Below are 23,110 nucleotides of genomic sequence, written 5' to 3' on the forward strand. Positions count from 1 at the left end.
GATTTATTTATAATGCATCAGTAATGTAATAGAAATAATTTTCATAAACTACACAAACTGTCTCAGTTCTCATCACTGACTCCCTCTGTCTCAACCACATTAACCCCAGACTTCTCATGGTCTTCTGCTCTGCTCATTGTGAGCTTCAGAAACGAGTCTACGTCTGTGTGTGTGTGAGAGACAGGAGATGATCCACCAGTGAATTGAAGAAGCTGCACAATGAGAAGAAACATGTTGATGTGCAGAAAAACGGTGCAGTCAGAAGAATAAAACTATTGATGATGTCACCAAACAGATGAACGGATCTACTTTAATACAGTAAACAAAGTGTTTGTACTTCATTACTTCCTCTTCTGGGAGACACAAAACAATTCATTAAAGAAAAGAAGCCTGTTTGGGGGAAAAGGTCAAATTATAAATTCAGTTTATAATAAATTACTGAATGTAAATCTGAGTTTCAGCAAAATAAAGTAAAATTGTAGCTCGTGTTTATTATTTTAACAGCTTTCGAGTAATTTGTTGATGAAACTGATTTATTTGAAAGTATCTACTAGAGAAATGTGAGATTTGGCAAGCAATAATCAAAGATTAATAATAAATCACTGATCATATTTGCTTTTTTCTATATTATAGAAACCAAACAAAACCTTCTGGTAGAAAAGAGAAATCCAAAATCACGTTACAGTTTCTAAACTTAGAAAATTCAATCCAGAATAATAGTGTATGAGGAAAATCCCCCAAAAATATGAAGAACAGATTCATTCGAGAAACACAAACAGATCAGTGTTTCAGCTGAATAACATACAGAATGTTTATATAAAATGTCCCTGGTTTTAATTACAATTATATTCTTTATTCTGATTAGTTTTATTTTTTATTATTCTGACTTTATTAGAAATTTTTATTACATAAATTCAATTTTTTTAATTCTGACTTTTATTTTTTTTTACATTATTTTTATTACTTTTTTATTGACTATTAATTATTTTCATTAGAATGTAATTTTTTATTCTGACTATTAATTTTTTTTTTTTTTTTTTAATTCTGACTTTATTAGTAATATTTATTACAACAATTTAATTTTTTATTCTGACTATTAGGTTTTTTTATTCTGACTTTATTTAAAAAAATTATTATTATGACTTTATTAATTATTTTTATTAAATTTGTATTTTTATTCTATTAGTATGGTATTACATATGGAGTGAAGGTTGCTGGGCAGTGACGCGTTTCTACAGCAGAGAGCTGATTGGTCGCCGGAGCTGTCAATCATTAAGCCGTGGGTGGGTCGCGAGAGGGAAAGATGTCCGCTGTGTCTGTTAGCGAGCCTCAGGAGATGGAAGGTGAGCAGAAGCTGCTCCGCTCTCCGCCGCTCCTTCCACAGCGAATAGCGCTGATCCTCCTCATCACATCGCTTTTATCCGAAAATCCCGCTGATTTGTTTCATCATTCGCACTGACACTTTCCACGCCATTCATTCGGCTAACTAGCATGCTAGCATTGTGTGTGATTGTTTACGTTGGAGAGACTGGGTAGCATTAGCTTAGCTTTCATCAGCCTGCGCATCATACGCTCGTTTTCTGGCAATTCCCGCCTTCGTGTCGCGCGATTGGATACTGTGACTGGAATCCTTTGGCTGCCGTCTTATTGCGCTCTAATCAAAGTCGCTGATTCGATAATGAAACTGTTAAACCGCGCGTCACTACGATCTGCTGACCAATCCGAGGGTAGGAGGCGGGACTAATAAGAATACGGGTAGGCAAAGAAAACAATTTGAAAGCTTTGAGGGTCCGGTTATTGATGAATCAGCATTATTATATTTATCAACTAGAAATAATGACTTTCGGTTGATTTAAGAATAAATAAAATATCATGACGGTCGATTCAACTCATATAGCGAACCCTGGATGTCACAATTGCTAGCATGCTAATCTCCATGACCTGCACTATAGAGGGGGAATTGTGCAGTTTAGTTTTATAAAGAGATCCGACACTGAGGTGAGCAGCAGCTCCAGAGAGGATAAAGTGCAGAAAACAGATTACATGTGCAGGACAGAAGTGTCTTCTGAAGGATCTTTTAGGTGAATCTTGTGAGCCGACTCGTATTTATGATCCATGTTTTAATGATTTATTTAATGGTGTGTAATGAAATGGGAAAAAAAAAAAAAGTGAAACACTATCAGTTCGATCACAATCCAGGTTGTTGTGTAAACAGAATTAAAATATATAAGTCGTTTCGGAGTCATTTGGGAATCGATTCTTTTTGGCAAACCGATTCGGAGTTGCTGTCAGTGTATAGGTGTGCTGAGGAGTTTAGGGGTGTGTCCGGTGTTTCCTTGGCAACGTCAGGGTGAAGATTGTTGCAGGTATAATTTAATTTGGAGACAATTATTAATAAGGGATGTAGTGTGATGTCCACACACACACAGTCCTGATCACCAGCATGAGAACCACAGCACAGGACACACTGTTACACACACACACACACACACACACACACCTTTACACTGTCCGTAACACAATATCTTCTGATGTTCAGTTGACAGGAGGGGCGAGTCGGAGGAGTCCGGAGACGACGAGACCAAGAGGAGGAGCGTCAATGGAGAAGTGGAAGACCTGCGGAAAGCTTCCTCAGGTGACACAAGGAACCGAATTTATACCCTCCCTTCTCACACACACACACACACACACACACACACACACACACACACACATATATACAAACACAATGCATTTTTTTTCCAGTTCCAGAGGAGATGCCTGTCGATATGGACACCATCACCCTGGACCCTAACGAGGAGGTGAGCAGACACGTGTCCTGTGGTGTTTCTTCTCCGTAGTTTCTCCAAACATTTTCCTGAGCAAAGCGTGAGCCGATGAGCTGATGATCCGTTTCTGCTGTGTTTATTTCGACAGTGTTCGTGTGCTTCGAGCAGTAATTTATTAAAATGCTTCTGTAAATTAAGTGTGCTCATGCTGAGTTTGACCCCAAAACAAAGCTGTGACACTATAAAACGATTCTTTATCTTCTCAGGATGTGGATCTGGTCCACTGTCGGATCGGGAAGATCGAGGGACTCGAGGTCTTGCAGAAAGCCAAGGTACAGCAATGATACAATCACGAGCTCATGAGCCTGCAGGCTTCAGAAACTTCCCCGAGCTGGAATCAGAGCTGCTTGTGTTCCTTTTCAGACACTTTCTCTCAGACAGAACCTGATTAAAAAGATCGAGAACCTGGAGAGCCTGGTGTCGCTGAGGGAACTGGACCTGTACGACAACCAGATCCGCAAACTGGAGAACCTGCAGGCTTTAACCGAGCTCGAGTGAGTCACAAAGAGGAATCTACACACACACACACACACACACACACACACGTAGAGCTGTGTACGAGTATACAAGATCTTATATAACACACACACACACACACACATGTTCACCTGCATGATCCTGGACTCGGTGTTAATCCTGGACTCGGTGTTAATCCTGGACTCGGTGTTAATCCTGGACTCGGTGTTAATCCTGGACTCGGTGTTAATCCTGGACTCGGTGTTAATCCTGGACTCTGTTGAAATGTGTTGCAGGCAGCTGGACCTTTCGTTCAATCTGCTGAGGAAGATCGAGGGTTTGGAGCGTCTGACCAAGCTGAAGAAGCTCTTCCTGCTGCACAACAAGATCGCAAACATCTGCAACCTCGAACACCTCACCGGCCTTCACATGCTGGAGCTCGGGTCCAACCGCATCAGGGTGAGAAGAGCATTCCTACTGGATCACGTTTTAGCCAATCAGGAGTAGGGTTGCTAAGGGGTGGAAGATTTCTGGTGAATTTCCAGAAACTTTCCATGGAAACTTCATCTGGGGAATTTTGGAAATATTGGAAGCTTACCAGGAATTTACAGGAATTTATGGGAATTATTCAGAAATTTTGGGAAATGAATAGAAACAGTATCATATACAAATATAAATATTTAATTTGGTCATGAAAAAATTATCCTGCAAGATTAATTTTTTTTAATTATATTTAAGTTTAATATTTAATATTATGGTCACCTGCAGGAGCTGTAAATTCCCAATTTATTCAAATTAATTCCCGTTAATTCCCATGAAAAGTTTTCAAAAATCGGTTAATTAACTGCCCTTCAGATCTGCTTTGAAAGGAACATCAGTCACAGCTGGATGATATTTTTCTCCTTTGCACTAAAAATAAAGCATTGTTTTACATCTGGCGCAGGGTGGTGATGTCATCATCGCTCTCTCTCGTTCCTTCTTCCGTGTAGCAAACAAAGCTTTCATTTCTGAAGAAATTCAGTCCTTTTAAATAAATCTCTTTATTATTTTAATTGAAAAGATTTGGATTTATTTTTGGTATAAAATAAACAAGAAGCTCAGGAATCACATGAGAATGAGAACGAGGGGGTGGAGGTACTGGTGGAGGTGCTGGTGGAGGTGCTGGTGTGGGATCTGGTGGAGGTGCTGGTGGGGGATCTGGTGGAGGTGCTGGTGGGGGATCTGGTGGAGGTGCTGGTGGGGGATCTGGTCGAGGTGCTGGTGGAGGTGCTGGTGGGGGATCTGGTGGAGGTGCTGGTGAGGGATCTGGTGGAGGTGCTGGTGAGGGATCTGGTGGAGGTGCTGGTGGGGGAGCTGGTGGAGGTGCTGGTGAGGGATCTGGTGGAGGTGCTGGTGAGGGATCTGGTGGAGGTGCTGGTGGGGGAGCTGGTGGAGGAGCTGGTGGAGGTGCTGGTGGGGGATCTGGTGGAGGTGCTGGTGAGGGATCTGGTGGAGGTGCTGGTGAGGGATCTGGTGGAGGTGCTGGTGGGGGATCTGGTGGGGGAGCTGGTGGGGGAGCTGGTGGAGGTGCTGGTGGAGGTGCTGGTGCTGCACATTGATAACATCATCTCAGTGATCGGGTTAAAAACTTTATTGATTGACACAATCGCATGCGCTCCTGAAGTTCCTGCGTTCCTCCGTTGTAGATCATCGAGAACCTGGACACTCTTACTTCCCTGGACAGTTTGTTCCTCGGGACGAATAAGATCACTCAGCTGCAGAACCTGGATGGACTCCACAACCTGACGGTCCTCAGCATTCAGGTACATCCTTACGGTCCACATTTCAAGATGACTCTCCGCAGGTACGTGTCTGACTCCGCCTCTTTTTCCTCTTCTTCCTTTTCCTGAACTCAGAGTAATCGTATCACCAAACTAGAGGGCCTGCAGAACCTGGTCAACCTGAAGGAGCTCTACCTGAGTCACAACGGCATCGAGGTCATCGAAGGACTCGAGAACAATGTAGGTCTAAATCAGTGGTAACGGTGGGATCGTGGTAACGGTGGGATCGGGGGTAATGGTGGGATCGGTAGTAACGGTGGGATCGGGGGTAATTGTGGTAACAGTGGTAACGGTGGGATCGGGGGTAATGGTGGGATCGGTAGTAACGGTGGGATCGGGGGTAATTGTGGTAACAGTGGTAACGGTGGGATCGGGGGTAATGGTGGGATCGGGGGTAATTGTGGTAACAGTGGTAACGGTGGGGTTTGGGGGTAATTGTGGTAGCAGTGGTAACGGTGGGATCGGGGGTAATGGTGGTAACAGTGGGATCGGGGGTAAAGGTGGGATCGGTAGTAACAGTGCTGTCGTGATTCGCTCATGAACTATAATAAACTGTTTTTTGTTAATGAAGCTTAGATGATGTTTATTTATTATCTGTTGTAATATTTGATTTGTCTTCTGTCCCAGAAAAAGCTGACGACTCTGGACATCGCAGCGAACAGGATAAAGAAGATCGAGAATATCAGTCACCTCACAGAGCTGCAGGAGTTCTGGGTTAGTGTCGTGTTTCAGTCTCTGATCACATGGTACCAAATCCTGCTGTCAGTCTATACAGTCGTTCCTACAGTTCCAAGCGTAGTGTCAATTTAGGTTCTTGGTCTATGGGCTGTAGGTTCATGAAAAGAAAAGAAAAACTATGAGCCTACTGCCAGGAACATCAAGAAGAACTTGAGTCGAAGGTCCTGGAGTAAAGTTCAGAATCACTTTCAGACCTGAGCTGATAATCAGTAAGATGCCATGTGCATGAAAACTGTCATAAACATTTCATTTTATTCTTTGTGTGTGTGTGTGTGTGTGTGTGTGTGTGTGTGTGTGTGTGTGTGTGTGTGTGTGTGTGTGTGTGTGTTTCTCAGATGAACAATAATCAGATAGAGAACTGGAGCGACCTGGACGAGCTGAAGAACGCTAAAGGTTTAGAGACGGTGTATTTGGAACACAACCCGCTGCAGAAAGACCCTCAGTACAGACGCAAGATCATGTTGGCACTGCCCAGCGTCCGGCAGATCGATGCCACCTTCATCCGCTTCTGACCTACACATATACACACACACACACACACACACACATACACTCCGCCTCCTTCCTGTTGCAAATCTTGGCTTTTCCTAAGCGTTAGCCAGATCAAACACAAACACATATCATGCTCATATGCAAACACCCTTTACTAACACACACACACACACACACACACACACACACACACACACACACACACACACACACACAGACAAACACAGACAAACACAGACAAACACAGACCATTCCTCCACTTCTCCATTTCCAAAGTTTCTTTCGCATTTAGTCAAATAAAACACACACTGTTAGATCATGTGAAGGAGTAACCTTTACACACACACACACACACACACACACACACACACACACACACACACAGCTATGCTAATGTTTGGTTTGAGAGGTTAGAAGGACAGGAAGTTGATGGTGATCAGTCATTTCACGCAACGTTTTAGTTTCATATCAGATCAGAAAACGAATCCAGAAAGTCCCTGATTTATTATTATTATGATTATGATTATGATGATAAGTTTATATTATGATTAATGTGAAGATTGAGAGGAGGAGTCAGGCCTGGACTTGGAGTTTATTAAATAATCAGTCAAATGGATTCAGTGTTTAAATGCAGATTATTAATGAATTATAAACAATATTTATTTACTCAATCACATAATTGGCTCTCTGCCAATCCCATACCTCCTCTGTGACTCAGCCTCGGAGGCTCCGCCCACATCCACACTGACTGGCGGTTGGTAGACACTTTGTAGTGAATGCCAAAGTTTTAAAACGCTCGTTCGGCGAAACTAAAAGAATAAACGATGTTTTATTTCCTCCTGGGATTTGTTACTCTTCAGTTACAGAAAAAAGGCCACACCCATAAAAAGTTAGCAGGATTTACAGTCTGCTGCTGTTTCCATCTTAAACACAGAACAGGAACGTTTCTCAGGAACTCTGTAGGAACACGCTCAGCTTCTCTTCTGCCATTTTTTATTGAATTCTGGAAGCTTTGATGCGTTTGATGTAAACATCAAAGCTGTTGGAACAGAAGGATGAATAATAATAATAATAATAATAAATCGATTTTCTGGGAGAGAAAAATCACAGCGTTATTATTCTCAGTCATTTTTCGTTGGATGTCGGATCGAATTTTACCACGTAAACATATAAAACGTACGCGGCCGTGTGCATGTCAAACACCCTAAAAGTGTTTGTTTTTTTTGTTGTGCGTTTAATTGCGTGTTTAAACACTATAGCTGCAGAACCGCATATACACAAACATTCAGTCTTCACTCCGGAATGAGTTCAGTCTCTGCTGCTGGTTATGTAAAATGAAGGCGATCGACAGGGGGTTTGGTTTTACTCACTCTGAGGACGGCTGGGATTTTTACTGACACCGTTTTAAATCTACAATCAGTCAAAAAAAAAAAAAAAAAAAAACCTGCGAATCAGATCATTTTGTGATGTCACAGTTTTTTTTTTCTTTTCTTCAAATTAAACCACGCCCACTGATCATTTCAATCCAGCATGTTGACGTGTTTTTTATATATAGTGTTAGCATTAGCTTTCACCCACACCTCACAAGACCAGCGTAATATTACTGTTGCCATGGTTACACCTCTCACGTCGTCTTCGTCAATTCTAATTGGAACAGGTTTTTTTGTCACATGTAACTAACGTTCGGTTTAATCGTTACAGCTTTAAAACAGCGGTAAAGACCGAGCAAAGCTGAAAACGAGGTGATGAGATCCGAAATGTTAGCATTCACGTAGTAAAGAAAACGCGAAGTACAACTAAAATCACGTGATTGTGTTTGGAGTTAGCCGCTCACTCAGACCCCGGGGAGCCAATCAGGAGCGACTACATCTCGTCAATACACATGATGATATTTAGCAATGCAGATTTTAGTACAAAAAAAATCACTAAACAACAAATTTGATCACGATGTTGGAAACATCTCTCACGCTTCACCTGTGTTTACGTCACATCAGCCTGTAGCAGTGTCACGTCTACTTCAGTGGGGTCACGTGTGAATTAGAGGGGGAAAGTCCCTGATTGTAGTTTTAAAAGCCTGACGTCAACACGTGGAGATCCCAGACGTTGACGTTTAGAACGAAAGCTGAACACTGGAGATGTTTGAGGTCCAGACAGGACGATGGGAACAAAGTCATGAGTTTCAGCAGAACGCTGTGATAAAACCTCACTTTCCAATGGTCACGTGTTTCAGTGTGCTGTTTGTCTCTTCTTTATTTTATTATTATTTTTTTTTATTCTGTTGCAAAATGCTCGAGTGACTGTGAAGATGAATGTAATATAAATACAATAAAGTTAATTTGAAAAATGTGTGAACAGACTTCAGTCATCTTTACTGAAATATCAAAAAACTTTACAATCTAAAATATTCAATCAATAAAAATATTCAATTTAATAAATTGTATTTTATTACAACAAAAAAAAAAACTGAATTTTTTTTTTTTTACACATTTTTGTATTGTGACCTCAAATCTGAGGGAGTAAAAATCATTTATTCGAATATTCATATTTTGACACTTTTATTTTTTATTTGATGAATCATGATTTATATTTTTATAGTAAAAAAGTTTAGCATAAAAAATATTTTAACATTTTACATAAGTGGGTAAATCAATTGTACACATTTTCTTTTTTATTAGGAGGATTAATAATTTTGTGATGATGATTATTATGATGAGGAGAAAGAAGGAGGAGAAGTGGAGGAGAGTGGAGGAGAAGGAGAGGAGGAAGACGTCTACAGAGACAGCAGGGAAAGAAGAAGTGGAGGAGAGTGGAGGAGAAGTGGAGGAGAAGTGGAGGTTCGGGTTGGTACTTTAAATGTTGGTACTATGACTGGTAAAGGGAGAGAGGGAGCTGATATGATGGAGAGGAGAAAGGTAGATGTGTTGTGTGTTCAGGAGACCAAGTGGAAAGGGAGTAAGAGCAGGAACATTGGAGGTGTTTAAACTGTTCTATCATGGTGTGGATGGAAAGAGAAATGGTGTAGGGGGGATTCTGAAGGAAGAGTACAGTAAGAGTGTAGTGGAGGTGAAGAGAGTTTCTGAGTGAGGACTGAAAGAAGAATAAGATGGTGGAAACTGAAGGAGGAAGACTGTAGTGTGAGGTTCAGGGAAGAGGTCAGACAGGAGCTCAGTGGTGGGGAAGAAGTGTTGGATGTTGTGGAACTACTGCAGGAGTGATGAGGGAGACCGATAGAAAAGTACCTGGTGTGACATCTGGAAATAGAAAGGAAGACAAAGAGACATGGTGGTGGAATGAGGACGTGCAGGAGAGCAGAAGGAGAAAGAGGTTGGAGAAACAGATTTGGGATCGACAGAGTGATGAGAAAAGTAGGCAGGAGAACAAGAAGATGCAGCAGCAGGTGAAGAGGGATGTGGTGAAAGCCAAATGAAAAGGCACATGAGGAGCTGTAGGACAAGTTGGACACTGAGGAAGGAGAAAAAGATTTGTAGTGATTGGCCAGGCAGAGGAACCGAGCTGGGAAGGATGTGCTGCAAGTTAGAGCAGTAAAGGATGGAGATGGAAATGTGTGCTGAGGAAGAGCACCACAGACGCATTATTTGCTTTGAGGATGTTGATGGAGAAGTATAGAGAAGGTCAGAAGGAGTTGCATTGTGTATTTGTGGATTTAGAGAAAGCGTACGACAGGGTGCCGAGAGAGGAGTTGTGGTATTGTATGAGGAAGTCTGGTGTGTCAGAGAAGTATTTGAAGGTGGTGCAGGACATGTATGAGGACAGTGTGACAGCAATGAAGTGTGCAGTAGGAACGACAGACTGGTTCAGGGTGAGGGTGGAACTACATCAAGGATTGGCTTTGAGCCCGTTCCTGTTTGCAATGGTGATGGACAGGTTGAAGGACGAGGTCAGACAGGAGTCTCTGTGGACTATGATGTTTGTGGATGATATTGTGATTTGTGGTGAGAGTAGGGAGCAGGTGGAGAAGAGCCTGGAGAGGTGGAGGTACACGCTGGAGAGAAGGGGAATGAAAGTCAGTAGGAGTAAGACAGAGTACATGTGTGTGAATGAGAGGGAGGGCAGTGGAGGGGTGCAAAATGAGTTTATTAGAGGGACAGCGCATGTAGGACGTTTTGGAGACAAGGTAAGGGAGGTGAGATTGAGATGATTTGGACATGTGCAGAGGAGGGACATGGGGTATATCAGTGGGAGAATGCTGAGGATGGAGACACCAGTAAGGAGGAAAAGAGGAAGAACAAGGAGGAGGTTTATGGATGTGGTGAAGGAAGACATGCAGGTAGATGGTGTGAAAGAGGCAGATGTAGAGGACAGGGGGGTATGGAGACGGATGATCCGCTGTAGAAGAAGAAGATGAAGAAGAAGGTTAATATTATTATGATGAGGACGAAGATGATGATAATGAATAAGAAGACGAAGATTATGATGGTGGTGGTGATGAAGAAGAAATTATGATGATGATGATGATGATGATGATGTGGCCTGACTACATTACCCTGAGCACTGAGGCGGTGACGCGCCTGCTTCCGCGCGCTCCCGTTGGTCAATAGTGCGCATGCGCAGTGGTGTTGTTGTTGACAGTGGCGGCAAGATGGCGGCTCTCGGAGATGCTTCAGGCCCGGGGCTGAACGGGTTAATTCAGCAATTCACTGCCATTACTGGTAAATATGTGGATTATTTCTGGACAGTCGGGGGGTTGTGGGTTTATACATCTCCCACCGGCGGAGGAAAAGAGCTGTGTCCGGGGGGAGAAACAGAGGGAAGAGTTTGAGGAGAAGCTGGAGGTGCATCAGTGTGTGTGTGGTGTGTTTCTACACCTGAGTGCTCAGAGAAGAAGCTGGGGTTTATAATCCACTCTATAGTGAGCAGGATGAAACCATAAAGACCCCGATGAGGAGGAGGAGAAGGAGTAGAGAGATAGAGGGAATGAGCCCGGGGCAGACTCACGCTCAGGGGAAGTGAAGTGAAGTTCAGCGCCTCTGTGAGGTGAACAAAATCCTCCTGCTGCTCCTCCACACGGCCTCCTGAACCCTCTCTTTTCTTCTCCTACAGCTTTTAGAACAATCACAAGTGATTTGATAATCCTTCTACAGACTGTCCATGTGCACACGAGAAACTTATTCAGTCTGCAGGGGATTTATTGGAGCTCAGTAGAGCGGAAGGAACAACATGGCGGCTCAGGAACCTCCGCATATTCACTCCGAACCTCCTCATCATCATCCTCATCATCATCATCCTCATCATCATCTACTGATTTCACCTTTAAACTCTGTTCAACTCTGCGCTCCTGCACGTGACCGTGTGTTCGAGGCGTTCAGGCTCAATTTACGCCCAAAACACGATGTTTTAACAACAACTTTCACTTTTATTGCTTTAGAATCGTTTTTTTTTTCTCTCTTCAGACTCGCTTCTTTAAAACAGAGCGAGATCCGCTGGGGCGCGTGTGCGCATGCGTGGAGTCAGTGGGCGGGGCCTGCTCCTGTACTATAAAATAATAGGGAGAGCAGTTGATCGTATTTATTTGATATTTGTGTGTTTATTAGTGTTTAATTAGTGTGAGGGGGGAAAGTGTTTACAAAATACACTCCAAATCCCGGATTTAATCCTTCTGCAGTTTTCGATGTTTCTCTTTCACACTTACTGAGATGTACAACCTTCACATGTCCACTTTCTCCCATTACAACTTCACGTCAGGTTCTTCACATCTGCGTGATCCCACCTTAAATCAGCTCTGGATCACATGAGGATCCCTGGGAAAGTTTTCAGCCGTTGCTTTTGGTCTCGTCCCGGCTCTGTGGGTTTCTGGAACCCGTGTTGATCCTGAACCTCGTCCTGATCCGTCTATGAGGTTCTGCACATGGTCACGTCTCGGCCGATTGGGGTTTTAACACTTCAGTGTGTGGTTTCTCCGTGAATCGTTTGGGTTTTGAATGAGATGTGAGTCTGTTGAAGGAGACTGTGGTGATCGAGTCCTGTGCGTAATCTTTATTCTTCTTCTTCTTATTATTAATATTATCATGTGAAATGCTGCAAATTTCATCCATCAGTTTCCACTGAAGAAACCACTCGAGTTCCAGTACATTGTTTTTGTGCAGCTCTGAGTATCAGGGGTCTGGTTTTTAATTCTACACTGATGCACAACAGCTGCTAACTTTATTAAAAAGGGTATTTTTTTTTGTGTGTGTTTTTAAATAATAATGATTTATTCCTAACACTCACATCTACACCTGGTGGTCAGGAGCCACAGAGAGCGTGGGGAGACACATGCTGGAGGCGTGTAATAACAACCTGGAGATGGCCGTCACCATGTTTCTGGACGGTGGAGGAGTACCGGAGGAGCCGAGTACCAGTTCCAGTTCAGCTGCAGCTTCTGGAAGCAGATGTCTTTCAGAGTGAGCTTCATTTCACTTTATTGACTCCACTGAGGAGCTCCATCACATCCTCAAAGCCTCGCAACATCACAGCGCACTCACAGATGTTGTGTTTTTAAATCCTGACAGGGATGAAGTCCGAGCGCCGATCCCTCAGAAACAGGAGATCCTGGTGGAGCCCGAGCCTCTTTTTGGAGGTGATTATTATTTAACATGTTTTTAAATCAGTGGTGAGCTCTGTTTAAACGTAGCAGATTTTAAAGTCAATTTAATTCTTATTATTGAATTTATTAAAAGTTTTTAAATAAGTAATAAATAATAAAATTAGAGCATCAAACTGAATTATTTTTTATTTATAAACTTTTTACTGTTATTTGATTACTTTTTTATTTAAAATTCATCTTTATTTAATCATATTATGTGTTTAATAATGATTACAAATCACTTTATATAAACAGGCAGAACTTGTAGCTTGTTCACCCGAAAATCTGACTTTTTTTATTGTTTGTTTCCCTGTGTGTCAGTACCGAAGAGGCGGAGACCGGCTCGGTCCATCTTCGACGGGTTTCGGGATTTCCAGACAGAAACCAGTAAGTTCCCACAAATTTTTGTGTTGTTTTTACACTCCAGGCCACGCCTGCTCCTGGGGGCGGGGCTTATAAACCAAGGTTTCTTTGAAGTTTCTGACGTCAGGTTTGTTCGCGTGGAAACTTCTGATATGTTTATATTATTTTCTGTTATATTACTGTCTCATGTGTAGAAACAGCACTTTACACCGTAACTACTTCTGTACAGGAGAAAAACAATCGTGTGTGTGTGTGTGTGTGTGTGTGTGTGTGTGTGTGTGTGTGTTCGATGGTCCAGTCAGACAGGAGCAGGAGCTGAGGAACGGAGGAGCGATGGATAAAAAGCTGAGCACTCTGGCTGATCTGTTCAGACCCCCGATAGAGCTCATGCATAAAGGCAGCTTCGAGACAGTGAGGAAACACACACACTCACACACACACACACATCTATACACACATACACACATACACACACACATATGCACACACAGTGGCAGACACACACACACATATATATACACACACATCGTATATACACACACACACACACGTATACACACACTATCAGAAGATGGCATATACTGATACATACACACACACACACACACACACACACACACACACACACACACACAAATAATTCACAAGTAGATATGTATGAAAGTAAATAAAAAAGGATGGAAACTGAAGTAGTGATGTGTGTGTGTGTGTGTGTGTGTGTGTGTGTGTGTGTGTGTGTGTGTGTGTGTGTGTATTTTGTTTCACCCACCCCCCCACAGGCAAAAAACTGCGGTCAGATGGAGAACAAGTGGCTGATGATAAACATCCAGAACGTTCAGGATTTCTCGTGTCAGTGTTTAAACAGAGATGTGTGGAGTAACGAGGCAGTGAAGGCCATCATCAGAGAGCACTTCATCTTCTGGCAGGTGCTGAGGAACACCTGAGGAACAGCACACTGTAAATGGCTGTAAATGCAGGGTGGTGGGTTTATACTCGTTTGTGTGTTTGTGTAAAGGTTTACCACGACAGTGAGGAGGGGCAGCGCTACATCCAGTTCTACAAACTCAACAAATTCCCTTACATCTCCATCCTGGACCCACGGACAGGTGACACACAGGGGGTGGGGACAGGGGGTGGGGTCAAGGGGTGGTATTGAAAAGACGTTTTTGAAAAGGAGATGGAAATAAAACTGGATGATTTTTAGATGATGTTTTGTAATAAACAGGGCAGAAGATGGTGGAATGGAATCAGCTGGATGTTTCCTCGTTCCTGGATCAGGTGACGGGGTTTTTAACAGAACATGGGCAGTTAGACGGATTGTCCAATCAACCTCCAGCTAAACGCGCTCGCTCTGTACGTGTGTGTGTGTTTGGTCTATTATTCAGCATTATTGTATTATGACTCAGCACTTGAATGTATACATGTGTGGAATGGAAGTGTGTGGAGAGTTGGAGATGTGACGTGTCTCTGATGTTCTTCTCAGGAGAGTTTGATTGACGCGAGTGAGGACAGTCAGCTGGAGGCGGCAATCCGAGCTTCTCTACAGGAAACGCACTACGACTCAAGGCAGGAGAAAGCAGAGTCGGAAAACGACTCGGACGCCGAGGCCTTCTCGGACAGCGAGGGCATGATCTCAGTGGACGGTTCAGACACAGAGGGAGGATGGAAAGACTCTGTAGACGGAAACACGTCTTCAGAACAGGACCCACCCACTTTGTCCAATAGCCCCGCCCAGAACAGGAAGTCTCCGCACAAAGAGTCCAACCACAGAAAAGAAGAAAGCAAGAAAAACCACATGGAGCCGCCTCCTCCGAGACCGAGTCACAAACCTGCAGAGTCGCAACAACCGCGTCTTAACGACCAAAGTCACAAAATCACAGCATCTCAAAGCACACAGCCTGAAGACAACGGTATACACACACACACACACACACACACACACACACACACACACACACACAGCCTGCTGCTGCTGCTTTATAAACACAAACTGATAAATTATTCACATCTGTTTAAATAGAAAAATCATTACTGCAATACATCAAAATCACCACTAGGGGGTGATGATCACATCAGTAATATACAAACTCTTTCTTTCTTCTCTTCTCATGCATTCTCTTCTGCTTCTCATCAGATTTCCTCCACCTGTCCATCATCTCCTCTTTCAACATGTCCTTCATTCTTCTTTCCACCCTTCTCCTTTTCTGTGTTCTTCTTTTACCCCTTTCCACTCTTTCTTCTCTTCCCCATTTTTTCTTCTTCAAAGTCTTTGTAGCCACGCCCACTATGTTTTGATTGGCCTGTTTTGGTTGTTTCAAGGGCCGAAGGCTCGTCTAATGCTGAGATACCCAGACGGTCGGCGGGAACAGATAGCACTGTCTGCTAATGCTAAGCTCATGGTACGTAAGATCAAAAAAATGTTGTACTTTGTTTGTCCATGTTGTGTGTAACATGTTACTGTACGTTGATGATAATGATGATGATGATGATGATGATGTTTGCAGGCTCTGGTGAGACACGTTCAGTCGAACGGATATCCAAACGAACGCTTTGAACTCGTCACCAACTTCCCGCGACGGAAACTGGCTCATTTGGACTATGACATCACGCTGCAGGAGGCGGGGCTTTGCCCTCAGGAGACTGTCTTTGTGCAGGAGAGGAACTAAACTCCGCCCCCTCTCTGTTTTTGTTTTGTTTTTTCATACTCGTCCCACATACGTCGTTCTTCACGGAGCCGAAGAGGACCACGCCTTCCCCTCGACCGGACCACAACCTCCATATTTATTTGTGAACATCTCGGCGCATCTCTGCTTCTTCCGGGTCGGGTTCCGTTTTTTCCAGAACAACAATCATGGAATCATTTAAGACGAGGATTTGGTTTGGGTTGAAGTGATCGGCTTCGGATCAGATTACGAGCCTTAAAGAGAACAGAGAGTTTGTTTCTGAGGGTTTAAATAAAAGACTGTTTATGGCATGTCCACGTCCCCTCGTCCCATCCACTTCCCCTCGTCTTGTCCACTTCCCCTAGTCCAGTCCGCTTCCCGTCTACTTCCCCTTGTCCAGTCCGCTTCCCCTCGTCCAGTCCACTTCCCCTCGTCCAAACCACTTCCCGTCCGCTTCCCCTCGTCCAGTCCGCTTCCCCTCGTCCATTCTACTTCCCGTCTGCTTCCCCTCGTCCAGTCCGCTTCCCCTCATCCATTCTACTTCCCGTCCGCTTCCCATTGTCTTGTCCACTTCCCCTCGTCCAGTCCGCTTCCCGTCCACTTCCCCTCGTCCAGTCCGCTTCCCTTCCAATTCCCCTAGTCCCGTCCTATTCCCCTAGTCCGGTCCACTTCTCGTCCGCTTCCTCTCGTCCAGTCCACTTCTGCTTGATTTAGTCCCCTCAGCCCACTTCCCCTCATAGTCTTATGTGCTCAAGGGAGTTTCAGCAAAAAAAAAAGTAAAGTGTGAGCAATAAAAAGTGCCCCAGTGATCCTTCAAAACATTTTATTACTCCAAATTCTTCCTGTGTTCATCAAAACGTGTAAAACGTTCTCTCTACGCTAGTTATGTAATTAACATGCTAGCGAGCGCTGGTTCCCCGCTGAAGCTGAGATGTGAAGGAATCACTTTTTGTACATACTTTAAAAAAAAAAAAAAAAGTGAAAAAAAAATCCACAGTAAAAGATGGGGGGGGGGGGGAATGGGCAGAGACACATGTGTTCTTACGACTCGCGAAGCTCAGCGACGGGTTTTTTCAGTGGAATCAGGCGATGGAGTGGGACGTTACATTTATAGTGAAATTTCTGTCTCTTTTTTTATATGCTGCATCATTTCCACAAAAAATGTTGATTCTCAAATATAATCGTGAAAAACAAAATGTGTGTGTGTGTGTGTGTGTGTGTGTGTGTGGTTGGTTGTGTGTGTGTATGTTATAGCGGTGTGTGTGTGGTTGGTTGTGTGTGTGTGTGTGTGTGTGTGTGTATGTTATAGCGGTGTGTGTGTGTGTGTTGGTTGTGTGTGTGTTGGTTGTGTGTGTGTGTGTGTGTTGGTTGTGTGTGTGTGTGTGTGTGTTGGTTGTGTGTGTGTGTGTGTGTTGGTTGTGTGTGTGTGTGTGTGTTGGTTGTGTGTGTGTGTGTGTGTTGGTTGTGTGTGTGTGTGTGTGTTGGTTGTGTGTGTGTGTGTGTGTTGGTTGTGTGTGTGTGTGTGTGTTGGGTGTGTGTGTGTGTGTGTTGGTTGTGTGTGTGTGTGTGTGTGTGTTGGTTGTGTGTGTGTGTGTGTGTGTGTTGGTTGTGTGTGTGTGTGTGTGTTGGTTGTGTGTGTGTGTGTGTGTTGGTTGTGTGTGTGTGTGTGTGTGTGTTGGTTGTGTGTGTGTGTGTGTGTGTGTGTTGGGTGTGTGTGTGTGTGTGTGTGTGTGTTGGGTGTGTGTGTGTGTGTGTGTTGGTTGTGTGTGTGTGTGTGTGTGTGTTGGTTGTGTGTGTGTGTGTGTTGGTTGTGTGTGTGTGTGTGTGTGTGTTGGTTGTGTGTGTGTGTGTGTGTGTGTTGGTTGTGTGTGTGTGTGTGTGTGTTGGTTGTGTGTGTGTGTGTGTGTGTTGGTTGTGTGTGTGTGTGTGTGTGTTGGGTGTGTGTGTGTGTGTGTGTGTGTGTTGGTTGTGTGTGTGTGTGTGTGTTGGTTGTGTGTGTGTGTGTGTGTTGGTTGTGTGTGTGTGTGTGTGTGTGTTGGTTGTGTGTGTGTGTGTGTGTTGGTTGTGTGTGTGTGTGTGTGTGTGTGTTGGTTGTGTGTGTGTGTGTGTGTTGGTTGTGTGTGTGTGTGTGTGTTGGTTGTGTGTGTGTGTGTGTGTTGGTTGTGTGTGTGTGTGTGTGTTGGTTGTGTGTGTGTGTGTGTGTTGGGTGTGTGTGTGTGTGTGTTGGGTGTGTGTGTGTGTGTGTGTGTGTGTTGGTTGTGTGTGTGTGTGTGTGTTGGTTGTGTGTGTGTGTGTGTGTGTGTTGGTTGTGTGTGTGTGTGTGTTGGTTGTGTGTGTGTGTGTGTGTGTGTTGGTTGTGTGTGTGTGTGTGTGTGTGTGTTGGTTGTGTGTGTGTGTGTGTGTGTTGGTTGTGTGTGTGTGTGTGTGTGTGTTGGTTGTGTGTGTGTGTGTGTGTGTTGGTTGTGTGTGTGTGTGTGTGTGTGTGTGTGTGTGTTGGTTGTGTGTGTGTGTGTGTGTGTTGGTTGTGTGTGTGTGTGTGTGTGTTGGTTGTGTGTGTGTGTGTGTGTGTTGGTTGTGTGTGTGTGTGTGTGTTGGTTGTGTGTGTGTGTGTGTGTTGGTTGTGTGGGTGTGGGTGTTGGTTGTGTGGGTGTTGGTGGGGTGTGTGGGTGTGTTGGTTGTGTGTGTGTGTGTGTTGGTGGGGGGGGGGGGTGTGTTGGTGTCTTAGTGTGTGATGGTGTGGTAGTGTGTTTGATGGTGTGTGGGTGTATGAGATGGTGGTGTGTGTGTGTGTGTGTGTGTGTGTGATGATGGTGGTGTGTGTGTGATGATGGTGGTGTGTGTGTGATGATGGTGGTGTGTGTGTGTGTGTGTGTGTGTGTGTGTGTGATGATGGTGTGTGTGTGTGTGTGTGTGTGTGTGATGATGGTGATGATGGTTTTTCTGCGTCCTGTAACAACATCATATTTGTAAGGTGAAAGAAGGAGATCCTGGTGAGATTCACATGAGACTCAAAACACAAGTGAATAATCACACTGAGGTCTTTACCTGCTGTACAACTGAGACTGAAACACCATCCAGAGATACTACACAACCACAATGTTCACTTCCAGCTGCATGTGGTCCTGGTAAAAGTTCTTCTGTCTTATCTGAGTTGAGCAGAAGAAAGTTATCAAGCATCCACTGTCTAATGTCCTTTACACACTCCTCAACATTGTTAATCTGATCTCTCTCTCATATCTCTCTCTCTCTCTCTCTCTCTCTCTCTCTCTCTCTCTCTCTCTCTCTCTCATATCTCTCTCTGTCTCTCTCTCTCTCTCTCTCTCTCTCTCTCATATCTCTCTCTCTTTCATCTCTCTCAAAGCTCAAATCTCCATCACACTCCAGATTTAAGTGGAACATCATCTCAGTAGAGTGAAGTTTATTAGAACAGTAAATGGAGATTAAATATGGAATAGGGTTTTGAATCTCATGGTCAGGTGTCATTATGACTTTCTAGACGCTCATGAATTAAATCCTTCAACACTCCATTGTTCCATGAACAGAAGAGACACAGTGAGATCCCATGATGTGGTCGTGATGATTTCTCCGAACACGCCACGTAAATCCAGCAGATTTCAGAATTACATTTCTCCTGAACCTGCAGCTTCACTCTCCCGCGTCCAAAACCTCACTTCTGTAATGACGAGATTTACACTGGAAATCAGAGCCTCGACTCATCGAACCTCGGCTCTGGAGCATCATAGGAACATCGAACAGATTCTTCTCCAAGACGTGACTTTTTTAACATACATGAACATGAACATAGAATGAGACCCACCCCCCCACCACCACCACCCCCCACGTCACGTCATTTAGAGGTTACAGTTAAACACAAATCCAACATTTATTAATATTCTGGTCACCTGTAAAAGAAGAAACAGATTTTTTTTATTCCTGAATGTAAATAATGGAGTTTCTGAGGATTTAATAATAATGCAGAAAATTATTTATTTATTTATTTTTTATTATATTTTTATTATTTTTTATTAGAATTTACTGAGTGATTTCAGTTTATTGGATTGTAAAGTGACTAGTGTGTGGATTTCACTCTGCACAATTCAGGGTTTTGTGTAGATGATTACGCAGAGCCTTAGAACAAAGTCTTCATCAGATAATTAGACATGATTGGACAAAAAAAAGCTAAAATAAACAGATTTGTGCAGCTGTTTAAACAGACGAGTCGATGACCTGCAGCACACAACATTCCACATGACCTCCAAACCAACAGCAAATCCACTGCAGCTCCAAACCTCCTCTTCATCCATCTCATTTATATATTACACTCTTTTATATATATATATATATATATATGCACACACACACGTGTGTGTGTGTGTGTGTGTGTGTGTGTGTGTGTGTGTGTGTGTGTGTGTGTGTAAATAATACATTAATCAAATAATATTAAAAAAGAGAAATTTTAAATTAGTGTTATTAAAGAATGATATCCATTTAACCCAGCCATTATAGATGCACAAGCCAGTGCACTCTTAGTGCCGGTCCCAAGCCCGGGTAAATGGGGAGGGTTGCGTTAGGAAGGGCATCCAGCGTAAAACATGAACCAAATCAAATATGCGGATCACAAATGAGAATTTCATACCGGATCGGTCGAGGCCCGGGTTAACAACGACCGCCACAGGTATCGTTAGCCGACAGGGTACCGGTGGAAATTGGGCTACTGTTGGCCGAAGGAGGAGAAGGAGAGGAGGAAGACGTCTACAGAGACGGCAGGAAAAGGAGCAGTGTAGGAGAGTAGAGGTTCGGGTTGGTACTTTAAATGTTGGTACTATGACGGGTAAAGGGAGAGAGATAGCTGATATGATGGAGAGGAGAAAGGTAGATATGTTGTGTGTTCAGGAGACCAAGTGGAAAGGGAGTAAGGCCAGGAACATTGGAGGTGGGTTTAAACTGTTTTATCATGGTGTGGATGGAAAGAGAAATGGTGTAGGGGTGATTCTGAAGGAAGAGTACAGTAAGAGTGTAGTGGAGGTGAAGAGAGTTTCTGATAGGGTGATGATCGTGAAGGTGGAAGTTGAAGGGATGATGATAAATGTCATCAGTGCCTATGCTCCACAAGTTGGCTGTGAGATGGAGGAGAAAGAAAGATTCTGGAGTGAATTAGATGAAGTGGTAGATGGTGTACCTAGGAAAGAACGATTGGTGATTGGGGCAGACTTTAATGGGCATGTAGGTGAAGGGAACAGAGGTGATGAGGAGGTGATGGGTAGGTATGGTTTTAAGGAGAGGAATGTGGAAGGGCAGATGGTGGTAGATTTTGCTAAAAGGATGGAAATGGCAGTGGTGAACACGTATTTTAAGAAGAAGGAGGATCATAGGGTGACGTATAAGAGTGGAGGAAGGTGCACACAGGTGGATTATCTTCTGTGTAGGAGATGCAACCTGAAGGAGATTGGAGACTGTAAGGTGTTGGCGGGGGACAGTGTAGCTAGACAGCATCGGATGGTGGTCTGTAGGATGGTTTTGGAGGCGAAGAAGAAGAGGAGGAGAGTAAGGACTGAAAGAAGAATAAGATGGTGGAAACTGAAGGAGGAAGAGTGTAGTGTGAGGTTCAGGGAAGAGGTCAGACAGGGGCTCGGTGGTGGTGAAGAGGTGCCGGATGATTGGGCAACTACTGCAGGAGTGATGAGGGAGGCAGCTAGAAAAGTACTTGGTGTGACATCTGGAAATAGAAAGCAAGACAAGGAGACGTGGTGGTGGAATGAGGAAGTGCAGGAGAGCATTAGGGGAAAGAGGTTGAAGAAACAGAAGTGGGATCGACAGAGTGATGAGAAAAGTAGGCAGGAGTACAAGGAGATGCAGCAGCAGGTTAAAAGGGATGTGGCGAAAGCCAAGGAAAAGGCATATGAGGAACTGTATAAGAGGTTGGACACTAAGGAAGGAGAAAAGGATTTATACCGATTGGCCAGGCAGAGGGACCGAGCTGGGAAGGATGTACTGCAAGTTAGAGCAATAAAGGATGGAGAGGGAAATGTGTTGACTAGTGAGGAGAGTGTGTTGAGAAGATGGAGGGAGTATTTTGAGCAGCTGATGAATGAGGAAAATCAGAGAGAGAGAAGGTTGGAGGATGTGGAGTTGGTGAAGCAGGATGTAGATAGGATTAGTAAGGAGGAAGTGAGAGCAGCGATTAAGAGGATGAAGAGTGGAAAGCCGGTTGGACCAGATGACATACCGGTAGAAGCGTGGAGATGTTTAGGAGAGCTGGCAGTGGAGTTTTTAACCAGATTGTTTAACAGGATTCTGGAAGGGGAGAGGATGCCTGAGGAATGGAGAAGGAGTGTGCTGATACCGATCTTTAAACATAAGGGAGATGTGCAGACCTGCAGCAACTACAGGGGAATTAAGTTGATCAGTCACACCATGAAGTTATGGGAAAGAGTAGTGGAAGCCAGGCTGAGAGAAGAGGTGACCATCTGTGAGCAACAGTATGGTTTCATGCCGAGGAAGAGCACCACAGACGCATTATTTGCTTTGAGAATGTTGATGGAGAAGTATAGAGAAGGACAGAAGGAGCTGCATTGTGTATTTGTGGATTTAGAGAAAGCGTACGACAGGGTGCCGAGAGAGGAGTTGTGGTATTGTATGAGTAAGTCAGGTGTGTCAGAGAAGTATGTGAGGGTGGTGCAGGACATGTATGAGGACAGTGTGACGGCAGTAAAGTGTGCAGTAGGTACGATAGACTGGTTCAGGGTGAAGGTTGGACTGCATCAAGGATCGGCCCTGAGCCCTTTCCTGTTTGCAGTGGTGATGGACAGGTTGACGGACGAGGTCAGACAGGAGTCTCCCTGGACTATGATGTTTGCAGATGATATTGTGATTTGTGGTGAGAGTAGAGAGCAGGTTGAGAAGAGCCTGGAGAGGTGGAGATATGCGCTGGAGAGAAGGGGAATGAAAGTCAGTAGGTGTAAGACAGAGTACATGTGTGTGAATGAGAGGGAGGGCAGTGGAGTGATGCGGTTGCAGGGAGAAGAGGTGGAGAAGGTGGAGGAGTTCAGGTACCTGGGGTCAACAGTGCAAAGTAATGGAGAGTGTGTTAGGGAAGTAAAGAAAAGAGTGCAGGCAGGGTGGAGTGGGTGGAGAAGAGTGATAGCAGGAGTGATTTGTGATAGAAGA

At 44.0% G+C, this 23,110-nt stretch overlaps 2 protein-coding genes and 1 long non-coding RNA gene across 4 annotated transcripts; 2 read left to right on the forward strand and 1 right to left on the reverse strand.

Moving 5' to 3' along the window:
* Positions 1–1,213: 1,213 nt before the first annotated feature.
* On the forward strand, positions 1,214–8,682 carry ppp1r7 (protein phosphatase 1, regulatory (inhibitor) subunit 7). The gene is made up of 10 exons (XM_083525199.1): positions 1,214–1,343; positions 2,540–2,635; positions 2,746–2,801; positions 3,035–3,100; positions 3,192–3,322; positions 3,581–3,743; positions 4,970–5,086; positions 5,180–5,284; positions 5,732–5,818; positions 6,178–8,682. Exons 1-10 carry the CDS (start codon positions 1,304–1,306, stop codon positions 6,352–6,354), a joined length of 1,038 nt encoding a protein of 345 aa, XP_083381325.1. The 5' UTR covers positions 1,214–1,303; the 3' UTR covers positions 6,355–8,682.
* Positions 8,683–8,887: 205 nt separating this feature from the next.
* Positions 8,888–11,553, reverse strand: LOC310717346. Its single transcript, XR_014530789.1, has 2 exons — positions 10,839–11,553; positions 8,888–10,681 (listed from the first exon to the last, which is right to left on the reverse strand). It is a non-coding gene; the product is annotated as an uncharacterized lncRNA (long non-coding RNA).
* ubxn7 (UBX domain protein 7) lies at positions 10,853–17,139 on the forward strand. Of its 2 annotated transcripts, XR_014530775.1 has the most exons (12): positions 10,853–11,004; positions 12,582–12,735; positions 12,844–12,911; positions 13,239–13,304; positions 13,579–13,691; positions 14,060–14,206; positions 14,296–14,386; positions 14,506–14,633; positions 14,764–15,190; positions 15,600–15,679; positions 15,785–16,375; positions 16,584–17,139. XR_014530775.1 is itself a non-coding variant. In XM_083525140.1 (11 exons), exons 1-11 carry the CDS (start codon positions 10,899–10,901, stop codon positions 15,944–15,946), a joined length of 1,542 nt encoding a protein of 513 aa, XP_083381266.1. In that variant the 5' UTR covers positions 10,853–10,898; the 3' UTR covers positions 15,947–17,139. The 2 variants fall into 2 exon arrangements, 1 of the variants encoding a protein (XP_083381266.1); XM_083525140.1 differs by having other exon boundaries at positions 15,785–17,139.
* The last annotated feature ends 5,971 nt before the right edge of the window (positions 17,140–23,110 follow it).

The sequence above is a fragment of the Silurus aristotelis genome (assembly GCF_946808225.1).
Source record: "Silurus aristotelis genome assembly, chromosome: 22".
Lineage (NCBI taxonomy): Eukaryota > Metazoa > Chordata > Actinopteri > Siluriformes > Siluridae > Silurus > Silurus aristotelis.

Excerpts from the sequence above, each read along its gene's own strand:
- ppp1r7 (XM_083525199.1), top strand. The coding sequence starts at position 1,304 with ATGTCCGCTGTGTCTGTTAGCGAGCCTCAGGAGATGGAAG. Across the intron at positions 2,802-3,034 it reads CCCTGGACCCTAACGAGGAG|GATGTGGATCTGGTCCACTG; the intron begins GTGAGCAGACAC and ends TTATCTTCTCAG. Across the intron at positions 3,323-3,580 it reads CAGGCTTTAACCGAGCTCGA|GCAGCTGGACCTTTCGTTCA; the intron begins GTGAGTCACAAA and ends AATGTGTTGCAG.
- ubxn7 (XM_083525140.1), top strand. The coding sequence starts at position 10,899 with ATGCGCAGTGGTGTTGTTGTTGACAGTGGCGGCAAGATGGCGGCTCTC. Across the intron at positions 13,692-14,059 it reads ATAAAGGCAGCTTCGAGACA|GCAAAAAACTGCGGTCAGAT; the intron begins GTGAGGAAACAC and ends ACCCCCCCACAG. Across the intron at positions 15,191-15,599 it reads CACACAGCCTGAAGACAACG|GGCCGAAGGCTCGTCTAATG; the intron begins GTATACACACAC and ends GGTTGTTTCAAG.